At 53.3% G+C, this 25,975-nt stretch overlaps 1 protein-coding gene and 1 long non-coding RNA gene across 2 annotated transcripts in view; one reads left to right on the top strand and one right to left on the bottom strand.

Moving 5' to 3' along the window:
* Positions 1 to 4,378: 4,378 nt before the first annotated feature.
* Positions 4,379 to 8,187, bottom strand: LOC109548129 (uncharacterized). The gene is made up of 3 exons (XR_002174143.3): positions 8,074 to 8,187; positions 6,543 to 6,669; positions 4,379 to 5,618 (listed from the first exon to the last, which is right to left on the bottom strand). It is a non-coding gene; the product is annotated as an uncharacterized lncRNA (long non-coding RNA).
* Positions 8,188 to 8,500: 313 nt separating this feature from the next.
* PLEKHD1 (pleckstrin homology and coiled-coil domain containing D1) overlaps positions 8,501 to 25,975 on the top strand; it is a 29,633-nt gene continuing 12,158 nt past the window's right edge. Inside the window, exons 1-6 of the mRNA XM_033851005.2 lie at positions 8,501 to 8,991; positions 21,798 to 21,891; positions 22,182 to 22,271; positions 22,502 to 22,578; positions 23,433 to 23,524; positions 24,510 to 24,562. Coding sequence (XP_033706896.1) covers positions 8,843 to 8,991; positions 21,798 to 21,891; positions 22,182 to 22,271; positions 22,502 to 22,578; positions 23,433 to 23,524; positions 24,510 to 24,562 — 555 coding nt within the window. The 5' untranslated portion in view covers positions 8,501 to 8,842. The remainder of the gene's footprint in view (positions 8,992 to 21,797; positions 21,892 to 22,181; positions 22,272 to 22,501; positions 22,579 to 23,432; positions 23,525 to 24,509; positions 24,563 to 25,975) is intronic.

Below are 25,975 nucleotides of genomic sequence, written 5' to 3'. Positions count from 1 at the left end.
TGGGCGCTCAGAGAACACCTGGGGGCAAGGAACCCAGGGTAGGCTTCAGGGAGAACATCAGAGGGAGATAGCACCTGCGCTGAACTCAAAGGCTGAGCAGAATGAGCTAGTGAAGGTGGGAAAGAGAGGACCCATGAGGGCAGAGGCCTGGTGGCACAAGAAGATGGACTCCGCCTAGGAGGTGCCATGGCTGGAGGACAGGGGAGGTGAGAGCTGGTGTGCAAGACATGCTGGCTCCCTAGGTGACTTCGAAGCTTCCAGATTTGAAATCCTACAGGTAATTGGGCCCAGCCAGTGTCTTTGTAATTCCTGCCTCAACTGCCACTCCAGGGTGCAGTCCAGCTGGCCTCAGCTCCTGTCACAACACGATGACTTGTGGAGGTAGAAGTCTGCACTCTGGTGGCTCTGCTGGTACCTCGAGGTGGGGCTTGGTGACTTTCCCTCCCTCATCCCTGCTTGCCTTCCCCACTTCCTGGCTGGGGCCCAAGGACTCCCTCCTTCCACTTCTGAACATTGGTGTTAGTTATATTCAGAGGACCTGACCCGGCCTGGGAGGAGTGCCCCATCTTCCTTCTCTCTTCGCTTCTCCCTCCCCAACTCTCTGGTTTACTTAAGGGGACTTGTCCTGGATCGGGAAGTGTCCTGCCTACCATCTTCCTTTGTTACCACTGTCTCACCAGAGCCTCCACCCTCCACCTCTTGTTTCCTCCCCCGCTCCAGCCCCTGTGTGAAATGAGTCTTCCCCTGCGCTGACGGTGGGGTGGGACTGGGAATGTGAGGAGAACCTGTGTTACCTTCTCCTCTTCTGTCTCTGCCCTTCCCCTGCTCAGTACTTTGAGAAATCAGAAAAGAACATGCTATTGGACCTAGAAGAAAGAGTCCAAGGATGACGTGATGCTGAGAGTTGGAAGGGCCCCTTTTGATATATGAAGGGGCCCTTCATATATCAAATATCATATATGATATATATGAAGTCACAAACGTTTCAAAGTAACTTGCCCAAGGTCTTTTCACTGAGTCAAGATGGAGCTACCACTGGTACCCAAGCCCCTGGCACCTGGTCCCATGAACTGCTGGCTCTGTTCTAGAGGAGGAACCAGCATCCTGGCTCTCCCTCAGACGTTTTGGGAGTGTGTGAGATTGTGACAACAAATGGCTATGGGCTTTTTGGTCAGATTGAACACCACCCCCCCGTCCCCTAATAAAATATTATATTCAATACTTGTTCTTAGAAGCCAAATTAATGTTTACATTTGAGTCCACACATCACCCACGAGGGGGAGCCCTTTGTACCTTCAGTGTTTCTGAGCAGCGTGCTGTCCTCAGCAATGCCGTTGGGTACCAAGAGCCCGCGTCAGTGCAGTGAAAAGGCTGGCAGGGCAGGAGATCCTTGGCCACACCCAGAAATACATCACATTGGCAACCTTGAGTGTGAGCAGGTGTTTGGCAGAGAGGGTAGAAGCCTAGCAAGAGGCTGACCCTGCTGATGAGAACAGAGCTGTCTAGTTTGGTGCAATGGCCTCTCGGTCTCAAGACGTTTAGAATGGGGATTTGCCCGGGGCCCACACGTGCGCTCCTTTGATCCCCCATCCCCTTCGTCCTTCGGCTGCTGGCTTTGACCTTACCCGTGGTGCCATTTACCCCCCTCCCTTCCCCCTCGGGTTCCCCTGCGGGCAGCGAAGCCCTGCCCCTTAGTATAGGCGTCTGAGACCTACCCTTGGTCATAGGAAATGCAGTCAAAGTGGAATACAATTCGAGAAAAAGAGGTAAGTGTTTCAATCCTCAGAAGGGGTGGCATCAGAAAGGGCTTCACAAAAGAAGAGTCTTTTGAGCTGAATCTTGAAGTAGGATTTGGGGAAGTTAAGAAAGACATTCTAGACTCTAGAGAGAACAAGTGAAAAGAAGATGTGAAAGTGCCTGGTAGCTCCTCAGAATATTAGAACCGGTGTGGCTGGAGCAGAGAATGTGGGATAAGGTGACAAGGGGTGACCGTGACAATAAGTTGGGACCAGATTGTGGAGGGTATTAGTCAAAGGTCAGGAGCTGGCAGCTGAAGTTGAAGGAATGGAGACCCATTCCAGGGTTTCAAACAGGAGGCTCATATGATCACCTTTGAGTCTTGAGAAGATCATGTGAGTGAGGGTGACAAGCTGAGATTCCTTCGGGGATCCTGCTGTAGGTGGGGAGTCATTTGAAAAGGCTTTTCAGGGGTACAAGTGGAAGAGGACTGACTACATGAAGCAAGCTGGGAAGCCCAGAGAAGTCCAATGATTGTTCTCAGTTCACACAGCTGATGGCAGAACCTGGAATTAAACCCACTTTAACGCTAAAAGCAGGCGACAAGCCTGCCATCTAAAGATTGTTTCATGGCCATTCTCAGCCACACCACAGATTCTGTTTTGTAGATGAGGGTCAGCTGAGGGCCTGAGAAGTCAGTCTCCACTCAGGTGGCAAATTGAAACAAGAAACTGGCGTCTGAACGGGCCAAGTGAAGACAAATCAGTTCACTAAGCATTTGCTGAGCGCCTACTACACGCCCTGGACCCTCTCTTCAAGGAGCTCACAGTCTGGAAGGGACATACACAGAAAAAAACTCCAAACAAGGCAGACAGACACGTGCTAGGATGGAAGGATGGGCAAAGGTCCCCAGGAACCAAGAGGAGAGTGTAGTCTCAGCTGAATTGGTTCCATACCCTGTGGAATCCCGGACAGGAGCCTGAATGATGCAATTAGCGTTGGAGGAGGAAAAGAGCTTCTATGGAAGAGATTTGATACTATAGCAAGGCCTGGCCTGGAGCCCAGATCTTTTCTGTTTCTTCTGCTTCTTGGCCCTATAGGCATACTTGGGCTGGGCCGAGCCATCAGACCGACACGGGCACCGGGACAGCTCAGGGAACCTGCAGTAGAAGTGTTCCTGGGTCCTTCACTTGGCATCAGCCTGGCTTGCTTGCCTGAGGGTGGGGTCAGGGTCAGAGAGGGCTGAGGGCTGAGGAGATGGCACTATGGGAAGAGCTACTTCTGTCCAAGTTGCTGGGAGCTTTTGAGGCCCAATCAGGATGTGACTCCAGGAAGACCCTTGTCACTGTTCCCTGTCTGAGAATGTCTTCCTGCCCATCCCTGGCCGGAGTGCGTTAAGTAAGACTCTGTGTCTGGCTCGCTCTGGCTGAAGTGTAAGATCAGAGAGCTGGATCGCTGTCAGTACTCACACATTTAACTACCATGGGCTGGTCATATACAACAGCCATGCTAATACCTGTTTCATGGAACAATGGTAACCATCACATGAGCCTGCAGATCATGGATAAAAGCAACATTATGAAAATGTATGTTCTTTTTCACAGTAAAGAAAACAATCAACAAAATGGAAAAAAAACAAAAAAAAACTATGGAATGGGAGAAATGATTTGCAAACAATTTATCTGATAAAGGGTTAACATCCAAAATATGTAAGGAACTCATACAACTCAATAGCAAAAAAGCAACCTGATTAAAAAGTGGGCAAGGGCTTCCCTGGTGGCGCAGTGGTTGAGAGTCCGCCTGCCGATGCAGGGGACGTGGGTTCGTGCCCCGGTCCGGGAGGATCCCACATGCCGTGGAGCGGGTGGGCCTGTGAGCCATGGCCGCTGAGCCTGTGCGTCCGGAGCCTGTGCTCCGCAATGGGAGGGGCCACAACAGTGAGAGGCCCGCGTACCGCAAAAAAAAAAAAAAAAAAAAAACCCAAAAAAACACCACAATGAGATAGCACTTCACACCTGTTAGGATGGCTATTCTCATTAAGACAAGAGATGAGTATTTGTGAGGATGTAGAGAAAAGGGAACCCTTGTACACTGTTGGTGGGAATGTAAATTGGTACAGTCACTATGGAATACAGTATGGAGGTTCCTCAAAAAATTAAAAATAGAACTACCATATGACCCAGCAATTCCACTTCTGGAATATATATCCAAAGGAAATGAAATCAGTGGATTAAAGAGCTATCTGCATTCCCATGTTCATTGCAGCATTATTTACAATAGCCAAGATATGGAAACAACTGAAAGTGTCTGTTGATGGCTGAATGGAGAAAGAACATTTCACACACACACACACACACACACACACACACACACTGGAATATTATTTTACCATAAAAAAAAAGGAAATTCTGCCATTTGCAGCAACGTGGATGAACCTGGAGGACATTATGCTAAGTGAAATAAGTCAGACACAGAAAGACAAATACTGTATGATTTCACTTATCTGTGGAATCTAAAAAAGTCAAATTCATAGAACCAGACAGTAGAACAGTGGTTGCCAGGGGCTGGAAGGTGGGAGAAATGGGGAGATGTTGGTCAAAGGGTAAAACTTTCAGTTATAAGATGAATAAGTCCTGGAGATATAATATACACTTAATAATACTGTATTGTATACTTGAAATTTGCCAACAGAGTAGATCTTTTTTAAAAATTTATTTTATTGATGTATAGTTGATTTACAATGTTGTGTTAATTTCTGCTGTACAGCAAAGTGATTCAGTTATACATATATGTACATTCTTTTGCATATTCTTTTCCATTATGGTTTATCACAGGATATTGAATATAGTTCCCTGTGCTATACAGTAGGACCTTGCTGTTTACACACCTACATATAATAGTTTGAATCTGCTAATCCCAAACTCCCATTCCATCCGTCTCTCATCCCCCTGCCCCCTTGGCAACGATAAGTCTGTTCTCTATGTCTGTGAGTCTGTTTCCAATAGAGTAGATCTTAAATGTTCTCACCACACACACACAAAAACAGTAACTCTGTGAGGTGATGGATGTATTAACTAACTTGATTGTGGTAAGCATTTCCCAATGCATATGTATATTAAACTATCATATTGTACATCTTTAAAAAATCATATTGTATACTAAATATATAAAAGTTTTATTTGTCAATCATATCTCAGGAAAGCTGGCGAGAAAATAAAAACTATCAGAAAATGTGTGTTCATTATTAGGAGTCTATCCCTGAACACAGCTGAGAGGCTGGAATTTTACAGCGTAAGGAGTTTTCAATTCTGCGGGAACTCGGAGGCTTAGGTGAGTTGGCAATTGAGAGAAATTACTAGAAAAAAGGGGAGAGACTGAAAGAAAGGTCCAGCACTTTCCCAGACTGCACCTCACTCGGCAGTGTGCTGCGGTGTGACAGGTATGGGCTTAGGATTCAGACCAAATCAAGTCTCTCCATCCTGCCTTTCCCTCATTCAACACGTATCTGAGGGTCAGTCATGTTCCAGGAAATGACTCGCTGGGTGACCTTAGGGAGATAACTTTTTTATTTATTTATTTATTTATTTATTTATTTATTTATTTATTTATTTATTTATTTTTTTGCGGTACGCGGACTCTCACTGTTGTGGCCTCTCCCGTTGCGGAGCACAGGCTCCGGACACGCAGGCTCAGCGGCCATGGCTCACGGGCCCAGCCGCTCCACGGCATGTGGGATCTTCCTGGACCGGGGCACGAACCCGTGTCCCCTGCGTCAGCAGGCAGACTCTCAACCATTGCTCCACCAGGGAAGCCCTAGACAACTTTTTTGAACTTCATTTTTTTCATCAGGAAAACTAAAAGTAACACACACCTCATCGGGGCTGTTTGAAAAATGAAATGAAATAGATAAGATGTAAATCATATATTCAGAACATCATCTCTGTATTTGAGCCTGTAGAGCACTAGGTCCCTGAGTTTCCACCCCGACTTGCTTCCCGATAAGACTGGGCAGCCCTGGCCCACACTTGGGCTGGGGCAGTGGATTGGCACCCAGCTTGTTTTGTCTCATGCAGAAGCATCTGCCAGGCATTCAGCACTGCCACCAGCTGGAGCAGAGAGTGGAAGCAGAAACGGCGTCTCCCAAGGCTGACTTAGCATGATCTGGACTGGTTAGTTGAGGGAAGCAGAAGCCACTCAAGTACCTAGTGGACCATCAAACTCATGCTGTTTGTCTCAGGGCAGTGTTTCCTCCTCTCCTTAACTACCAGTAGCTAAGGTCTCTTCAGATGTCCTGTCTGCAGAGGGAATGGGCAAAGATTGCTTTCTCTTTGCTGCTGAAGGAACTTGTGCTCTATTTCTTCCACAGAAGAAACAGAATGAAGATGGTTCTTTCCCAGGAACCATCTGGGCTCACAGCCCTTCTCCTTGGGAAGGACTCCCTTAAAAATGATTCCAGGCATCCTGCCTTTCTCCCACCTATGGCTCATCCCCAGTCCTTCATCACAAGCAGCTAAAACTGGTACTGACCTGATTAAGCAGAAGAGGAATTAATTTATTAAAAGGACATTGGCAGGGCTAAGGAACCAGGGGCTGACCTGGGGTGAAGCTTCCAGGAATGCTATCCAGAACCATGCGGCAGAAGCAGCCTGACGGGGAGGCTGTTGATGCTGCCATGTGTGTGCTGCCAGGAGCCCACCTGCCTGTGACTGTCCGTGTGGCCAGTCAAATGCTGCTGGCTGCGTTGGGCACGCAACCTTACCGCCACAGCTGACCCCCAAAGCAAGTCAGATGCCTCCGGTACTTACCCTTGAGAAACTGGTGGCGGTGCGTTCTCTTTCCTCATGTTTGTCCCCTGCAACTTAGTCCTGTCCTGGTGCCCCAACCAGTGAACTCCACACCACAAGCTTGTGACCCAAGTTTTCTAGCTTCCATCTGGAAAAAAACAAAACTCCTAAAGTGGCAAGTTTTCCAAGCATGAAAACGTGTCAAAAATAACCTCCCAAAGTGTGAAGTGTCCACTTTGTATGCTCTCCATGGGCTCTCATCATCTTCCTAGTCCTGTCTCTTCCCACCTGGTGGACTCAGGCCCTGGACCCTGTGTTAAAGCTGTGCCTGAGATGTTCTGCAGGGAAACATGAACCACGAGGGGCACAAGGGAATTCAGATGGGCCCCTGTGGACAGTGAGAAACAAGAGGATGTTGCCTGGGCTTGGGAACCCAAGACTTGGTTAGGGAAAGGGTGCCAGGGTGCGGAAGCCCTTTATTAAGCCCCTTCTTAACTAGACTCATAACGTGTTAGGCCTGGGAAGGCCTCGGAGGAGCATCTAGTGAGGATCACAAATTCAAATGCCTGAAACGAGAAGCCAGGCAGGTAATAATGAGTGAAGCAGGCTTAGCAAAGGACTCCAGGGGATGGCTGCTCTGTAGAGAATGCCATTTTAGACATTAAAATTTTCAACTTTTAAAAAGGCGTGCCAATGTTGATAAGAGTCTGAAAGTGCTTTGCCTGGGTCGGAGTGAGGATGGGAAGTTGGCCAGCAGGAGCATAAGGGAACTTTCTGGGGCGATGGAAATGTTCTGCAGCTTGCTTTGGGTGCTGGTGGCTTGGTGTATACATTCATCAAATTAACTTCATCAAATAAATACCTGAGATCTGTGCGTTTTGTCATATTTTAATTATACCTCAAGTTTTTACTTTTGCTTGAGCAAATTAATAACGTCTATCTATAAAGTGATTTGGCACTCAGGCTACCTATTTGCAAACTTCTGCTCCAATCTGACGTCTTTATCTTACAGCTGAGGCATCAGAGCCCCTGAGGGGGTAAGTGGTTTTCCCAAGTGCGCGGAAGAATCCTGACTGTCCAGAGATGGCCTGCAACTCCGCGGCCAAGAGTAGGATGACTGCCGCGTGGTCCAGCCGGCTGCCTCTCCGAGCAGACTCACTTCCCTGCCTTTGGAGCGGTGCCTGCACGCAGCGATGCTAACAGAGCCACTCCGCGGGCGGTCCCCAGAGGCAGGACAGACGTCTGCACCCGCCGGAAAGTGAGACGGTCATCTAGAGGCTCCGAGAGGAGCGGAAGTGGATGGAGCGCCAGGCCCCAGGGAGCACGGGCCAGGCGTGCAGATAAATCACGGACAGTAGCTGCACTGACCGTTCGGGATCGGCACTGAGTGCCAAATGCCGACGCAGGCAGCCAAGTTCTGGGAAAAGAAATCCGATCCGGGCGCGGCAGCGGTGGTACAAAGTGAGACCCAGCAGAGCAGGCGGGGAGGGGCTGACAGCCCCGATGGAGCCTCCTCTCGGGGCGGGCGCTCGGGCACTGGCTGAAGTCTTACCTGGTCCCCGCCCTGCCTGAGAAGGTACAGGCGTCTCCGCTCTACAGGAGAGAAAACTGAGGCTCACCGCAGCTTCACGGAGTCATGTAAGGACTGAGGTGGGATTCCAAGCCCGGTCATCTGCTCTCCCCCACCCAGAGCGAGTAGGGATCTGCAGCAGTGACTCCAAGCCCGTCGCAAAGCAGACGTGTTCCCGGTTTCGATGTGGGCGCTGCAACCGAGAGGAAACCCGGGGGAGAAATGGGTACGCGGGGTGGGGGTGGGGAAGTGCTGGGGCCTAGTCTCGGGGCCGCGCGACCCGCCGGGACCTTCCGGACGCACGGAGCCCGGCCCTACCGCCGGCGCCCGCACTGATTGGCGCTCGCGGCCGGCCTCCAGCTAGCTCACCTGCCCCGCCCAGCCAATCGGGGCCACCAGAATTGGGGCTGTCTCAGGGAGGGGGGTGGGCGATGCTGCTGGCTGGAGGCTGAGCCTCCCTCCCCGCCGAGTTCCCGCCTGGCCCGGCGCAGCCCCGAGCCCTAGCCGCAGGCTGCGTGCCCCTCGCCAGTTGCCGCGGCGCTCCGGGCTCCGCGCGCTTTAACGCAGCAGCTCTCGGCCGGAGCCGCCTCGCGTCTCCGCCGGCTGCGACGCGCCCCGACGGCGCCCGGAGGCGCCTGCCGACGCCGACGCCCCGCAGCCTCCCGCCGCGCCCGCCCTCGCCCGGAGCCCCGCATCCGTGCCGGCCCCGGGGAGCGGGTGGGCCCGGCTGGGGCAGCCCCGCTGAAGCAGGATGTTCACGTCCAAATCCAACTCGGTGTCGCCCTCGCCGTCTCTGGAGCAGGCTGACTCGGACGCGCTGGACATCAGCACCAAAGTGCAGCTCTATGGTGTGCTGTGGAAGCGGCCCTTCGGGAGGCCGTCGGCCAAATGGTCCCGACGGTGAGTGCCCCTGCCGCGCCCGGTGAGGACCGCCGGGGGAGGGAGCCAGGGCCGAAGGACCCCCTACCAAACCCTTCATTACCGTCCTACCTCTGCCTTCCTTTGTGACCTTGGCCTCGGCCCATTTCACTCTACGCTGGCTCCTCCTGGAAGATGTGGATCCTAGCCTGGGCTGGGTCATCTCTGCCCGAGGCTGGTCGAGCTGGGGTGGGACCGCTGAGTTCTCTGCAGAATGGATTTAAGTCGGGTTGGGGAGAGTGGGTGTGGGCTGAAGAGCGTGGCCGTGGTAGGAGCCCAGCTGGGTCAGATTGGGCCATACTCTGCTGCGGAGGAAGAAGCCCTGTCTCCAGCCAAAGATAGCCTCCTGGGGGCCCCACTGGGTTCCATCATCTTCACAACTCCCCTGCTCCAGGCTTCTAGAAGTGCACTTAAGGTGGGACATGGGTGTCCTACATCCCACCCCCCACTTCCGCCTACCCCCAACTGGTACATACACTAAGAGAGCTTCTGAAAGGCACCGGCCAGGAGAAGGGCCTAGAAGGCTCTGTGCCCACCCCTGGAGGAGTGATGCTAGGAGCCCCTCCAACTGTCCCTTGAAATGCATATATTTCAAGGAAGATGGGGCAGAGACTGAGGAAAGTGGGGGAAAGGATGGACTGGTCCTGTTAGAAGGATGGATCCCTTGGAAGGAGTGGTTGGGAAGGTCAGAGCAGCCTGGGTCTTTCAGCATCAGCTTCCTGGTCCCAACTCAGAGGCCACACTCCCCAGACATCAGTAGCTATTTTCCACTCATAAATGAGCCTGGAAGGTATTGGAGGAAGGGGGAGTTCACAGCCCTGAATTTGCAGGAAGCTCCCAATGCTGGTTTCAGGAGCAATGGGACACCTTCTGGACAAGCCCATCTCAGTTCTGAGGTTTTCTATGGAATGGCCTAGTGAACTCAGACCCTGATTGGCCCCTCCCTGGAGGCATGATCCTGCCCAGGAAACTAGGATTGTGTCTAGATGCCCCTTCCCAACCCACACTATGAGTCTGCCCCTGAGCAGGGGGGGCTTCATATGTTCCCAGGAACACAGTTCACGGAGACATGGTAGTGGTTGGTTCTGATGTTCTGTTTTGATGAATAATTTAATATGTGTGCAAGACCACAGAACAAACGGAGCTGTAGATGGTGTTTTACATACCTGGTTTCGCATACTTTTGTTAGTTCTGCTGGATTTCACTCTAGGGTTTAATGGGATGTAGGCTCCTTGAGTTCCTCCAAAGTTCAGCTTATCTCTGATCCCCTGAATGGAGGCCTGGGGCAGCATGGAGAGCATCTTGTGAGGGGTTTCCAGGGCTGTGCTGTCTGAGCTGCAGTTCCCGAGCGCCAGGAGCAAGCTTGTCTCTACCAGGGCGCCCGAGTGGTGATGGGAAGGCCGCTTATAAATTTAAGAACCATTAGCAGAGTGGCCCCATCACCACTTCTACCTCAGCTGCTCCAGGCAGCCCACACTCCTCCACTGGGTCTGGCTGCTGTCCTTGGTATTACCTCCAGACATCCAAGATGTCTCTTTCCAGGCATTTTCACCTGATTGCATCCCTAGTAAATGCTAGGGGTCTGCAACCCTCAGGTGTGGGGACCTGGCCCCTGCAGCTACAGTTGATTCCAGGGCTAGGAGGTGTTGGGGACAAAAGCTCCAGCTAAAAGCACAGTGATGGAGCCAAGGGGGCCTTGGAGAGCTGTAGTGCCCCCACCCCAAGGAGCTCCACCAGTAACCCCTACAGCCACTCAGAAACCGTCCAATCCAAGTCAGAGCAGCATTCATGCCCTGCAAAGTCAAGCCCTCCAGCCCCCTTCCAAGGAGACTGTCACTTCTGTTCCCTTCCTTTGTGGGAATTCTGGAGTTGCCACTGTGAAAAGACTCCCCCTGCCCACTCTAGGCCTCTGTCCATGTTCACAGTTCTGGGAACACACCAGCCACACACACACACACACACACACACACACACACACACGCAATTTAGCCTTGGATCAGCAACAGCCAGCCAGAGAGGGTCTGGGATGGGGGAGGCATGATGCTAAGCGTAGCTCCCTTTCAACGCCCAGCAGGGCCCCTGGGTCCCAGTTCCCCATCTGCGAAGTGCAGTCTGTGGACTCCAGCTAATTAGCAGCCGCAGGAAGGCCTGGAAGGGGCCGCTCAGGCCCACCGCTGCAGAGCCTTGCCATTAGGGCGATCGATGCCCTGGGAGGGGGACAGCTAAGAGGAGGGGCCCTGGAAAGGCTCCCAAGCCACATAAATAACGAACGGGCAGGATGGCGGCGGCTGCGGCCAGCTGGGTTCTGTAAAACCTCTTCCGCTCAGGGTGTGTTTCGGGGCTGTGCCTCCAGCTCCTGGTGCCCCAGCAGTCCTGCCCTTCCCGGGGCGGGAAGGTGCCTTTGAGCTGAAGGGTCAGCTAGTTTTCCATGAACAACGAAAAGAGAAAGGAATCAAAAACATTCCTTAGCAGAGATAAGAGGATCTGGAAGAGGTGTCTAGAGGGCAAGGTGGATGACTCTGTCCTCCCCCTAACCTGTGAGCAGTGGAGATGCGGGTGCTCAGAGACAAGGAGGAAGGGAGTAGAGCATCTCTGCCTTGGCTGGTGTCAGCCCCGTGGTAGGGCTGGTCCAGCAGACAGGCCAGCTCTCTCTCAGGGCTTCATACTTTCCCCGGCATTCCAGTCCCTCTCCCAAATCCCTCCCAACACCTCCCAAGGCTGGAGCCCCTGATGAGGCGGGCCCAGCCCATTCCTTCCTGCAGCAGGAGCGTCCACACTCCCGTCCCTCCTCCCCCAGCCCCCCGGGTGTAAGGTGACTAGTGGGCCCTGAGCCTAGCCCAGCAGCAGCTCACTCTTGGGGAACATCGGTGGGTCCTGCCTCAGGGAGCTGAGACTCACGGTGTCCACGGAGTGCCAGGGAAACCATGGAGACAACCTGCGCAGATGTGGAGGGCTGATCAGCGCAGTTAGTGGCCATGATACCAAAAAGACCTGGGGAGACTTTCTTCACACAGAGATTTGGGTCCGGGAGTTTCATCTTCGGCTCTGAGCGCCGCTTCCTAAGGTGACACTGCGGCACTGAGCTGTCCCAAAGGGCTGAGGGGAAGAGCTAGCATATCACCTCCATGCGCTAGGCTCTGCCTCACGCTAGTGACACTGGGATTTGGTCTCACTTTCTGGCTCATGTAGCGTTTCTCACAGCTGACTGGGAGGTGTCCCCCCAGCACAGCTGCAGCATTTCTGCTTGTTCTGTCCCAGCTGGAGGGCACCCGCAGGCCCCTCTTTTTCTAATCAACTTGTGTTCTCCAAACTTCTTTTAGAAGGACAGCATTTGGTGGTAGGCAGTGGCTAGGTGGCAGCGCAGGGATCTCCCCAGACCCCTCTGTCCATCGCACCCTGCCCCTTCTGAGGTGGTGGTATCGAGGTTACACGGAGTCCTTAGCTTAAGGAGATGGGTACGCTCTCCGGATCGCAGCACAGCTGTAAGATGAAATTAACACCCATTATTTCAGGCTTCACTGCGGTCCTGTGCTGATTCGCCTGCACCAAAGTTAAAGGAGTTGGTTGTGCCGACAAGGCACACTTCTTCCTCTCCCCGCCCTCCCAGGGAGCTGGCAGTGGAGGCTGTTGATGGCCTGTTTGAAAATGGGGGCCAGAACCCTTTCAGGCAATTCAACTTCCTTATGTCCAACACTTGGAAATATAAAGCCGTTTCTTTTGAGAGCAGCTGTGGCCGTTGGTGGCAGGTGAACCCATGCTTAGAGGCAGGACCTCTGAGTTCCAGTCCCAGCTCTGCCGGTGACCAGCGCACGACTCAGGCCGAGGCACGGCTGTGTCACATCTCGCTGGCTGGCAGTGTCTCATCCACAGAATGGAAATGGATCAAATTGTGGCTTTTAAACTCTGTTCCATGGTGATTCTGCAAGTGCCTCGACTCCACCACAGGGGGGCGGGGAGAGAAGGCGGGGCTCCAAGGCCCCTCCCATTTCACCCAGTGCCTTTGCACGGTTATCTGCTTGACCTAGTAAGCTCGTCTTCACTGTGTTGTTTGAAGAATCCTCACATGTTTCGGAGCCCCTTGGACTTGATGATCTCTTCCTAAACCCTAACTTGTCATCACCCATGTATCAATACGTCACAGGCAGGATTCCTCCTGTCCTGTCATCTCAGACCTAGAGCCAGGCAAGCGGCAGAGGCCAGGATGAGCATCCCCCGAGCATACAAGGCCACCCGGAAAGAATGAAAAGGGACACGCACTGGGGGCTGTGTCGTTTCTACCTTCCTTCTGTCACTTCTGAAAGGGACACTTCTGATAAGCTGTCCTTCCCTGGCTCTAGGGTTTACCTGGCTTCAAACCCCACACCCCCGTTCTCAGCGCCTGAGGAGCTCAGGGATGGGGGAGCCTGTGTGCTGGTTCTGTGCTGGACGTTTGTGCCCAGGGAAGGAGGGGCAGCCAGGCTGCGTATCCCGCCTTCCCGTGAAACGTAACCCATGGGCAGCTCGCACGTCCGCTGGGCTCCGGCTGCCCTCTTGAGAGTGAGACGTCTGGCCCAAGGTCTCATCCCACAGGAAGACTTGAGGAAGTGTAAAGCCTGCGCAGGGTTTCTGCTAATCCCCGAGGGGCTCTAAGCTCTTGTTTCCTTGTTTTTGGATGAATTGGCTGCCCAGTGTAGATGCTTCTTGTTGCACTAGCAGATACGGACCCCGGCTCGTTCCTCCGTCTTCGCGCCCACCCCACCCCTGCCACACAGATTCACCAGCCTCCACACAAGGTCTTTGGGGGTCTAGTAGACTGTGCTGAGGGGAAGGTTCGGCAAAGAGCAGGGTGGAGGAGGCATTTAAATCCCAGAGGTGCAAGCACCTAGCTGAGGGTCAGCTCCCTAGTTTCTCGAGCTTTCCAGGCACCGCATCTCACTAGCATCAGAGCTGGGATTGTTCACTGCTATCTCTTGACCCTGTAGGACCGGGGCTCGTGCAACTTCCCTGCATCCTCTCGCCTCTGCATTCTCCCATCACCCCTCCTCCCCACCGCCCTCCAGGATTTCCCCCAACTCCAAGTTTCTCTCACTCTGTGATGCAAAGCCCTTTCCAGCCCGTACGCCCACACTTGGCTTTTGCATCTCCAAACATTAAGGAGCTCGGGCAGAGTAGATGGGCCTTTCTTTGCCAGGACCCACCCAGCCTAGAAGGTACCTGTGGGTCTAAGTAACATTTTTTCCCTCACTTCCAGCTGGATCGACTGTGAGGCCTATGTTAGCGCTCAAGCTCTGCTTGGGCCCTCGTCAACCTTCAGAGCACTGAGGAGGGGAGTAAAGGTGGAGGCATAGCTTAGGAAGGTTCCCTCGTTCAGCTTGGATTGCACCTGTGTCCACCCTGTCACCCATGCTAGGGCCTGGCCCTCATGTCATCCCAGACTCTGCTCTCCCCACTCTTGTCTATTCAACAAGCCCTGCTGATTCTTATCAGCAATAACCAATAACTCTGTTATAACCAATAACTCTAATCTGCACCTTTGCCGGGGTGTGGAGCCCTCAAAGCCACCGTCACCATGTCTGCAACTGCAATTTGACCTCACAAGTGCCCTGTTTGAAACCCACTGGCAGCTCCCTTCATCTGCAAGAAGCAGCCCTACCTTCTCACAAGGACCACACGCCCCACCCTGGTCTGGTCCCCACTTGTCTCTTTGACCTTGACTCACCCCCTACTCTCCCTCCTCCCACACCACTGCCCACCCCTTTGGCACCTACCTGCCAGTAATGCCAGACATATTCCGATAACCTCGAACACACTATTCGTTGCATCTGCTGTTGCTTCTGTCTGGAATGCATCTCCCCTTTCCTCTTCCTCTCAGTTTCCTAGATACTCCTATTCATTCTTCCAAACCCTGCTCAGTTGTCACCTCCTCTCACTTGCCACTCCCTTGGCTGGACACCCAAACCATTTGTTGCTTACTGGTCTGTACTCTTCCGGTGTCTCATACAAACTTACCACGTCACAGGGTACCCTGGTGCTTTGTAATGATCCCAGCTCCCCCACTTACCAGCTGTGTAAGCTGGGGCATGTTACTTAACCTCTCTGTTCTCCACTTACCTCATCTAGCTCACGTGAGGAATGAGTAGTTAACAAACATTCTGATGTTACTAAAACAGTGCCTGGCACAAACGAGGAGCTTGATAAGCATTGAGTAGTTCTCAAATTATTGATTTATACAACTCTCGCTCCTGCATTTGCTCCCTGAGGGCAGGAAATCATCAAGCCCCAGGGCCCAGGCTGTACCAGGTAATTCATTCGCGCTGTCTGACCTGAGCCGGCCAGGAGCTTACAATCACTTTGCAGAGAGAAGCTCTAAGAAGGCAAACAACGATGCCAGGTCTGAAACCATGAGGAGAGACAAGTGCAGCGATGAGGGGCAGGCATCAGAGAGCACAGCACTCGAGAACCTGAGCTCTGTCAGCATGTGACGCAACCAGGTTTGTTTGCCCCACACACAGCAAGCCAAGCACTGAGCCACCCAGGTTTACAGCAGAGGGAAGTTTTATTCACAAGGCAGCCAAGTGAGGAGACGGGAGAAGTCTCCCGGAAGGCGAGGAGCTTGGGGTATTTATGGTATAAACAAACAGGGTGGTCTGAGGCATGGGGAGAGGTGATTGGAGGGAAGGAGGTGAGGAAAGAGGTGTTCTGCGCAGGCGTATCTGAGTTACAGACTTCTTCATGGGACCCGTGTGCAAATTCCAGGTGAGTTTGGTGTGAACCGTAGGGGAATTTGAGGCTGTGACGTCAAAAGGTCACCTACGGGGCAAGCAAGTCTATTCTGTGCCGACTGGGATCTGCCGGGTTGGGTCCCTCCGGTTTCAGCAGGTTTCGTTGTGTTACAAGCAGAGGGGTTTTAAAGAAGCCTTTCCCTTATCTGCAGTTCTGTAAGACAAGCTCGAGAGTTTCTGTGAGTCACCAGTTTCTGTTATGGGTTTTGAACCCTATGGGGCACAGTTTCAGTCCTCCCCTATCTTTTGATCCAATTCCTCAGTCTTGAGGGAAGAGGCCTACTTTCTGCTGTTAAGGGGCGAAGGCCTGCAGAGGATTTGAGCAATGGAATTGTTTTGCCTTTCATTGCAAACATGGGACCAAGGCTCTGGGTCTGGGTCTTTTCTTTTTTTTTTTTTTTGGCGGGGGGTGGGGTGGTGGTCTGGGTCTTTATGTTGATTGGTCATCGTATGGATTAGAACTTGGGGCTTAAGCGTGCGTGGCAAAGAGCAAGTACAGAGTTTTAGCAAGAAGGAGTATAGGTCCTAGCAAGCACATACAAAATGACGGTTTAAGTAAATCCCTCAATTATCGACCTTATTCCTGATGGGATCCATAAGAAGATATTTCCCAAGAGATCGATCCAGGCTCTCGTGATGACCCTTGTTGGAGCCAAGTTGTCTAATGTTCTCTCAGCAGGTTTTAACTGCCAATGTGGTATTAATATACACATAACAGGAGCTACCGGCCACTCCACATATGCCCCCGTCTCTGCTGCAAACCTCGGCCTCTCAGCATTTGGCTTGCTGCGCGTCAGGCAAACGAACCTGGTTCAGTAACAGGCAGACAGAGCTGAGTTCCCAGTTTGCCCTTTGCTAGTTGCTGAATCTTTCTGTGCCTCAGTTTCCTCACCAGTGAAATGGAAAAACAAACACCCCCATCTCTTAGAATTGTTATGAGAGATTTAAATGAGATAATGTCAATAAAACACTTAGAAAAATGAGTGTCTTGGTACCTCATAAATGCTCCTTAGTCTAGAGGTGAAAATACTTAAATTCTTTAAAACCAGAGAGAAGAGGCAGCCAGGGTAGACACTGACCCCCCCAGACACAGACTGACGCACACTCTCTGGGCTTCCCCACAGCACAGGGGCTGGACGGGGAGGCCCTGAGGGCTAGGGCTGGAGGCAAAGCTTCACCCAGGACTGAAGTTGGCCTGGATAGAAGGGTGGGCCTTGGACAGGAGGGAGGGCAAATGCAGGAAAGTGCTGTGTGTTTGGAGGATGGCGAGCTGGCCAGCTGGGCTGGAGCCAAGAGCTCCCGCCAGGAGGAGCTTTTGTGAGCACAAATGGGAAAGGAGGTCGGGGGAGGCTGCGGCAGACATTGAGCCTAATAATAATAAATAAAATAGTAGTAATAAAAGTAAACACTTAAGGAATATTTACCATGTGTCTCACAATGTTCGAAGTCTTTATGTGAACAAACTCATTTCATTATCCCGACAGCCCTAAGAGATGTACGTACTATTATTATCCTCAAGTTACTCTGGGGGACCTGAGACCTAGAGAGATCAGGGGACTTGCCCTGGTCACACTGCTGGTAAGTGGCAGAGCTCTGACCCTTGGCTACCCCAGCCTTAACACCTACTGTCTTTGGCCCATCTGTTTCCTGCCCAGGTGCTGGCACGAAGACCAGAGTAGCTCCCAAGACAGTGTGGCGTGGGTGTAGAAGCAGGGGCTGTTGTCTTTGGGTTCCAGTCCCAGCTCCACCTCTGCCCTGGCTGTGTGACCTTGCATGTGTTACTTCACCTCTAAGCCTCAGTTTCCTCATCTGTAAAATGGGAGCAAAAAGCCCTACCTTCCAGGATTGTTACATGGATCCAATACTGACACGTACGTTCTGCATGGAAGCCAGTACGTGAGAACAGCTAAGTAATCAGTGACTATCTCCGGCCCTTACTCAGCCAGCCCAACTCTGCAAGGCCCAGAAGGAGGCGGCCCCTGGCTTGCAGTCAGAATGAGAGGCCTGGGAGTAAGGGGACTTCGGAGAAAGGGGCAGGAAGAGGAAGTGGCCTTCTGTGCAGGGGCACTCAGGCCCTGGGCCCCCACCTGCTGAGGTGAAGCCTGAGTCATCAGCTGGAGCGGTGGGCAGGCACTGAGGCGGAGTTATAAGCAAAGCCAGCCCTTTGGGTCCTCGAAGTGTGCTTGCCAAATACGCCCTTTGTTGGGCCATCCTCTTCCTTGCCAGCCAGGGAGTCACCCTCCTCCTCCAGGTCCGTGCCGGCTCCCCTCCCTGTGACCCTCACCCCTACCCAAACCAAACCGACAGCAGCTGCAACAGGGCCAGTCTCAGCACGCATGGCTCATGGGCCCTTCACAGCCCCTGCAGCCATGGGGGGCCCTGAGGCCTGCTGAAGTCTGCCTGGCGTGGAACAAAGGCTACCCTGGACATCCGTCTTCCCCTGCCTCTCTGTGCCCTCCTTCAGAGGGCAAGGGGAGGAGGGCCGTGACATCTGGGGACACATCCTGCGTGGCAGACAAGTGCGGAGGACTTTATGGGCCTTTATCCGCCGGATCCTTTCTTGCCCCTCTTGTGGCCACTAATGGATCCCTGTGCCTCCCCTCCTCCCCGACACTCCCCGCCAACAATCTGTTCTCAGCCCAGCAGCCAGGCTGAACCTTTTGCAGTGTGAGTCAGATCATGTCACCCCTCTCAGAACCCTCAGTGGCCGTACCTCTTAGAGGAAAAACCAGCCTCTAACAACTAGCAGTCTGACTTTCAGCGGGTTGTGTCACCTTTCTGCTTCATTTCTGCCCATAGAAACGCAGACACCTGCCTCATAGGATAATAGTATTAAATGAATTAGCAGAGGTTACTGCTTGGAATAAGGCATGGCTTGGGATAAGTGCTAAGTGAACATTAGCTTTATCATTAATGTTATTACAGTAGCCAACAGCCTCTTACACAATCTGCTTTCTACCTGGCTTCCTCTGCTGCAGCCATGCTGCAGCCTCCGTTCCTTCCAGAGCCAGGCACACTTCCGACCCCAGGGCCTTTGCACCTGCAGTTCCTCTGCCTGGAACACTAACCTCTCCGCAAATATTACCTTCAGGCTCTTCCTGACCATTCTGTTTAATATCAAAACCTCCCCGACTCACCCCTCACCCCGTAACTTACCCTGTTTTATTTTCCTCCATAGCATTTATCGACGTCTAGTACATGGCATTTCTTTCTTACTTATTTACCATCTGCCTTCCCACTACACACACTCATTCAAGTATAAGCTCTATGGGGACAGATATTTGCATGTCTCTTGTCGACAACTCTATCCCCAACACCCAGAACATTGCCTGGCGTAGGTGGGAGTGCAGCGATTCTTTGCTGAATCAATGAATGTATCTTCATATCAGCCCCAAGAGACAGATATATGCACCCTCATTTTATAGAGGAGCTTTTTTTTTTTTTTTTTATAGAGGAGTTTTGAAGGAAAGCCTCAGTGAGGCTGGGAGCTTGCTTGAGGCTGTGGCTTGAGGGATGGAGACTGTTTGCCTCCAGAGCCCCGTTCTCTCCCTGCCCGTGTGTCTAGAGACCTTCTACCTGCCACCCACATCCATCCCTGACACAGTGCTTTGCTCTGAGTGAGGAGGGTGCTGCAGAAGTATCAGGAAGGCACGAAGGTATTTATCTTAGTTCAGGCAAATACCACGGACTGAGTAAACAGTCGAACTGTTAAACCCTTCTGCTAAACAACAGAAATTTATTTTCTCACTGTTCTTGGAGGCTGGAAGTCTGAGATCAGGTGCTGACATAGGCAGGTTCTGGTAAGGACCCTCTTCCTGGCTTGCAGACGGCTGCCTTCTCACTTTGTTCTCAAGTGGCAGAGTGGGAGAGCAAATGCTTCCTCCTGGAAGGCCACAGTCATGTTGGATTATGGCCCTACTTCTTGACCTCATTTAACCTTAATTACCGCCCAGAGACCCTATCTCCAGATACACTCACATTGGGGGTTAGGGCTTCAACATATGAATCTGGGGGAACACAGTTCAGTCCACAGCAGTATTTCAGAAGCCATTGAAAAGGGAGGAGAAGGGTCCCCAGCAGGTGGCTGCCTCCCGTTTTCCTGTGGGTAATGGGACCTTGGGAATGCGTCACTCAGCCCTGGCCTGGGTCTTCTGTGAATTGGCAGAGCGATGAGCACAATCTCACTTGATCCTCGCAATAACCAGACGGGGTCGGTATTATCACCCTCATCCTACAGGTGAATACACGATGCTCAGAGAGGTGAGCTTATTGCCCAAGGCCCCGCAGCTGAGAAGCGGCAGGTCTGTGTTCTTAACTACTCTGAATGGCCCTTGCAACTCTCTGGGAACATCTCTCTCATCCCACAGGACTGAGGGACCATGGCCCGCCCTCTAGGAGCCCAGTGTCCCCTCCAGACAAGATGAGCACACAGGGTGTGGCTATGGAGCTAAGTGCCAAGCTCATGGCCAGTCAGCAAGTGCAGGAGGAACTCCGACGGCAGTGTGGGCTGGGCCGGTCACCGAGGGTGAGGCAGGCTCAACCAGTGGGCACTCCTGGGAGGGCTGCACAATCTCCTTCGCAGGATCACGCAAAACATAGTAAGGCAGTAGGCAGTGAGCTCGGTGTTCGCCTCGAGCAGAGAGGCTGAGGGGCAGAAGTGGTGGGAAGGCCACGAAGGTGGGCAGGGGTCAGGTGCTGGGGAGCCCAGGAGGTGCCTGCGGTTCCGCAGAGGGTGGTATTCGTGTGCTCTTCCTCCACTGGGGGAAGAGCTGCCATTAGCAGTATGTCACCTCTGAGGTCCACAGCTCCCCTCAGTATCTGGCTGGGCAGAGAGGGTCGGTGCAAATAAAGAACGTGGTTGGGGTGAGGCACACAGCAGAGGACAGAGCTGAGCTCCTTTCCTAGGGGAGGTGAGACGGTAGCTGTCAGCCATGCCAGCGACCCTCCTGCTGTAGCCGCGGCCTCAGGAAGGGTCCCAGGGCTGGTAGCACCTTCAGAGATTCGCCAGCAACTTTTCAAGCCCCTCCCAAGAGGGTGTGTCCAACCAGTGATGTGCTGATAAATATTTAACAACTGGCTCTCTTGGGAGGGGGGTGGGGTGCAGCACTGCTTTGGAACACTTGATGATTTTCAGGTGTAAATACTCACAGTATGACTGATAGCAGCTACCAGTACGGTGTCACTGAACACAGAGCCGGGGAGACTCATGCTGTTGGCTGTCATGAGCCCATCTGAGCGCTGTTTCTGGCTCCCCCAAGTCCCATGGCTCCAACAGTGACATTAGCAGGGGCCCTGGGAGGAAGGAGCCAGCCACTCTGAGTGTCCCAGAGCCTCGGGGCTCTCAGTTCCAATTGGATCTTCCCCTGGAGGGCACCTGGTGTCTTATCCTAGTCAGCTCCAAGCACGAGGTCTGTGAGAGTCCCTAGGCCATGCTCCAGCTGTGGGCATCAGTCAGAAAGCACCAGGGGCCCAGAGATCCTAAGTTAGACCCACATCCCAGAAGGAGGCTGTGGAGCAGCTGAGCCCAGAGGCAATGCGGGTGTCACGTGTAGGCGGCAGGCCTGGCCTCACCAGCCTGGTACCCACACCGCATTTGACTGCCAGTCTTCAGGACCACTTGTCAAAAGACCCACCTCGGGATCCTGTGTCTTCTTGCCCCCCTGCCTCTCCTGGGGTAGACCCTAAGGGACCAAGGTGATGGCTCACGGGGCTGAAGGTACCTGAGGGGAAGGACCACAGATACCCGCTGTGTGGCGGCTCAGGGGGCTGGAGGAGCCGGTTGTGGAAGCCACTGAAGGCCTCTTGTGCCCACTTCCACTGGTGCCAGGGTTGGGCTGCCTGCTGGTGGGTGACTGACCAGCTGAGGCCTTTGCCCGGATGTGGCACATGAGTTGGTGAGGATGAGTCTGAGCTGGTGTCCCCAGGGGCTCCCCATGTCAGCGTGGGCCCCTCAAGGTCACTCTTATCGTCCCGAGAAACCTCACCCCTTCTCTCCTGTTGCCCCTCCTTCCCCACCACCTGCTATAGGTTTTTCATCATCAAAGAGAGCTTTCTTCTTTACTACTCTGAGAGTGAAAAAAAGAGCTTTGAAACCAACAAATACTTCAATATACATCCTAAGGTGAGGGGGGCCTCTCCCCAGGGCCACAACGGGGGAGGGCCCAGTGGGGAAAACAGGGGCTGGTATCCTCTGAGGGTAGGGTACCATCTGTTGTCCTGCTCTGGTCAGGGAGTCTGGAAAACAAGTCCTTCTGGGGGCACAAGCCACCCTGGACCCCTCCAGTGCCCCCTCTGGGAAAGTTCTGGTCTGGCTTCCTCTTGGGCCCTGGGCAACACCTGGCTATGGCTGAGGGCTCCCAGAGGCCTTGAGTGACCTGGGCTGGGCGGGCGCCTCTTCTGATTCTTTCTCAGGGTGTCATCCCTCTGGGGGGCTGCCTGGTGGAGGCTAAGGAAGAGCCCAGCATGCCCTACGCCATGAAAATCTCCCACCAGGATTTCCACGTGAGTAAGGCTCTACCCTTGGCCTGGGCTCAGCAGGGGCAGAGCAGCCTCTCTGGGACCCCAGGCTCCCTAACGGCAACCCCTCCAGTGGGTTGGCCTGGGGAGAGTGTCAGTGACTTGGGGATGTCGGGTGGGAGAGCAGAACAGGGCCTGCAGAGGCCTGGCCGTGGCCTCCATGGTCCTCAAGGTGGCCTCCTCTCAGACACAACCGTGGCTCCTCTTCCTGGCAGGGGAACATCTTGCTGGCTGCCGAGTCGGAGTTTGAGCAGACCCAGTGGCTGGAGATGCTGCAGGAGTCTGGGAAGGTGTAAGTGCGCACGGGCAGGAGGGGTCAGCCTGAGGGTCCAGAAGGGGAAAGGGTGTGGGCTGTGCCGACCCTGATCTCCCTGCCTCTCTGCTGGGATCCCGGTGGGCACTGAGCGTCCTAGGAGAGGGCAGCGTGGGGAGGACAGGGCTGTGGGAGCTGGTTATTGTGGGGAGAGGAGACAGACCAGATTTCGAGCATCTTTGGGGGGTCTCCTAAGTGAGCTTTGAGCAAAGTGAGTTTGCTTGTCTAGCGTCACAGGTGGCAGACGTGGGCACCGTTTGTCTCCAGCTCTCAGGACCAAACCCAGCATCGCTAGGAGGATTTGGCTGCCTCCTGACACCCATCTCATCGCCCCAGGCCCATAATTAACCCTAGCTCAGACCAGAGCTGGTGCTTTGTACATCAGAGTCCAGATCACAGAAACCTCCAGCCTAGCGCTATCCATTTGCACACAAAGCCCTGTCCCAGCCCCTGCCTATTCACGCTGGGTCGTGCTTTTAGTTCCACAAATAATGCTGAGTGCCTGCCCCGTGCCAGGCCTTGTGCCAGGTGGTGGGCATTCAATGGTGTAGAAAGCAGTCCAGGAAGCAATCTCTTCCCTGCTCCCAAAGTTCTGTTGGCCCAGCCCACGGTGGCCCACTTTGCAGCCTGGGCCAGCCTCCGGGGACTGTAACTGATCGATGCTGGTGGCGTGCCCAGAGCCGCGGGTGCCGAGGTGAATGTGAGCTGGGAATCTGGAGGAGAAAGAATGGCGAGTACACACCATGCACGTTCTCTTTCTCCTCCACCCTTCTGTTTTAACGATTTTGTGTTTCTTCCTCTTCTCTCCTGTCCCATCTGCCCTCCCTCCCCAGGACTTGGAAGAATGCCCAGCTGGGAGAAGCCATGATCAAAAGCCTAGAGGCCCAGGGGCTGCAACTGGCCAAGGAGAAGCAGGAGTATTTAGGTTGGCTGAGGGATGGGCTGGAAACTGAGGCTCCCTGACGGTAGCATTTCAGGGCCGGGGGCTGCAGCCCAGGGCTTGATGCAGGACTGAGAGAGCGTGTCTTGGGTGGGGCTTAGCAGGCTATGAGGAGCCAGAGACTGGCTCGGAGCCTGGAGGGCTCTATGGCGTGATACATGTCCTCTGGGCCAGCGTGACAGGAGGCAGGAGGCAGGTGGTTAGGAGCCTGGCCTCTGGACCCAGCTTTGTCATTTCTCCATCAGCTGTGTGTATCTGTAGGCAGCTCAGCCTAAGTTTCAGTTTCCTCATCCTTAAAATGGAGACATTTTTGTTCCTAGCTTTTAGAGGTGGTATGAGGATCAGGTTAAATAAGAAAACGCCTGGAAGCTCTTGTGTCAGGCATGCGGTAAGGGTCCCACTAATGGAATTGACGTTATCCTGCCCAGAGCCCCAAAGGTCTGGACTTGGTCCCAGTTATGACCCCCAGCCCACTTTAAGGTTCTAGGCCCCTGTGTTCCTGACTGGCTGGTAGGCATGCTCTGTTTGAGAAAGAAGGAGGTGAGCCTGGGAGGTCGATCCTTTGCCTGGGACCCTCTCCCCTGCTTAGACAAGTGGGGCCCCAGCACTGGTTCCCTTCTGCCTGCTCCAGACACCCTCTGCCCCCAGGACCTGCCCTGCCTCACTAGCCAGACACCAGCACAGAGGTTGACCCGGGGGTGCAGAGACCCACCTGAGCTTCCAAAGATGAGCTGTCATTGTCTTATGAATGCACGAAGCAGGGACAGTGCCGGGACGGGAGTGTGGCAGCTCAGGCCAGCATGGAGCGTCCATCCCCGGGAGCTGCCCCACCCCCTCTGGCCTGGGCACGGCAGTGCCGACCTCTTCCTCGGGAGGAGCTGGGGGTGATGGAGGTGATCGCAGGCACTGACCCCTCAGGACTGGATCTGGAGTGAGCTTTTCGTGACAGCGTGTGTCCTTGCTTTGGCAGACAAACTGATGGAAGAGACTGAAGAACTCTGCCTTCAGAGGGAGCAGAGAGAGGTAGGGGCGCATCGAGGCTGCTCCCCGCCGCCTCCCGCTCTGTGGGCCCTTTCACAGCCACAGTGTACTGACTTGTGTTCCTGGCATTAGGGAGTGGTGTAGGGGAGATGGGCACCCAGACAACTCGCTGGGAAATCAGACGGGCAGAGCAGGGAGGCCAATGAGATGACAGTGCTTGGGACTTGCTGTTGCTTCTTGGCAAGAAGTGTATTTCTCCTTGCCAGTCGTGGGAGAGGAAAATAAAAAGAGTGGGTGATCACTTTCTAGAGAAAGAGCCATTCAAAAATTTTATAAGCTGTGTCAGGAGGTAATGAGCTGCTTGTCACTGGTGATATTCACAGGAGGCTGCGGTGGCCTTTCTCATCCACAGCGGGGCTTCTGGCACCATAAAGGTGATTGGGTTGGATGATATCAGAGGTTCCTTCATCCTCTAAATGTCAACGTACAAGTTCTAAGGAGGCCAAGCATTGGCTGGGGGCAGGCTGTGGCGTGAAGGAGACCCTTGCCTCATTTGAAGACGGGGCCTGCTGAAGTCCATGCCGTTTGGGATCTCCATGCAGCACTGGGCCTTGCCTGTTCTGAGAAATCACGACCACCCCTGAAGGGCAGGGTAGGGTAGTGGTTAGCGGTGCTGACTTCAAGTCAGGCTGCCTGTGTCTGGATTGGACCTTCACTGCTTCTGGCTGTGTGACCTTGGGCAAGTTACCTAACCTCTCTGAACATTAATAGTCTCATGTGGAAAATGGGGATAATAATAGAACCCATCTTATCAGGGATGTTTTGAGGATTCAGTGAGGTGTTACATAGAAAGTGCTTAGCACATAGTACATGCTTAATGAACATCTACATCTGTGAGTGTTACGATCATTAATTAGCCCATCCTGCACTTGAACTGCCCCAGAGTGGCATACCCTGAGGTGCCTGCAGAGGGAGGGCCTGATTTTGTCCACTTCTCTTTGCCTGGTTCCTGTTCCTTGTCTCTCCCAGGCAAGTCCAGGGCTGGGCCCATCAGCCTGGGCTCAGTGCCTGCCTCTCTGACTTGACTCTTGCAAACTCCCCACCCTTTCCAACCACCCGTCACTGGGCTCAGAAACGGGCCCGACAGTCAAGAAGCATCATGGCCCTGTAGCACCCCAAACACTCCCGGGGCCTGGCAGAGCACCTGGCCCAGGACGGGTGCATGATAAATGTTGTGGAATGACTTGATGAATGAATATTTTTGATTCTTATAATTTTACATTACATCTTGAGGACAATCCACCCTCATTTTTCTTCTTCCAAAAATGTATCAGATATTCTTGCCCTATTTTTCTTCCAGCTGGACTTCAGTATCATTTTGTCAATTACAAAACAAACAAACGAACAAAAAACCCAAACCCAGACAAACAGAAAAGAAAATCTGTTGAGGATTTG

This window comes from Tursiops truncatus, chromosome 2 (assembly GCF_011762595.2).
Source record: "Tursiops truncatus isolate mTurTru1 chromosome 2, mTurTru1.mat.Y, whole genome shotgun sequence".
NCBI lineage: Eukaryota > Metazoa > Chordata > Mammalia > Artiodactyla > Delphinidae > Tursiops > Tursiops truncatus.
This window is presented reverse-complemented; position numbering and strand designations above follow the sequence as displayed.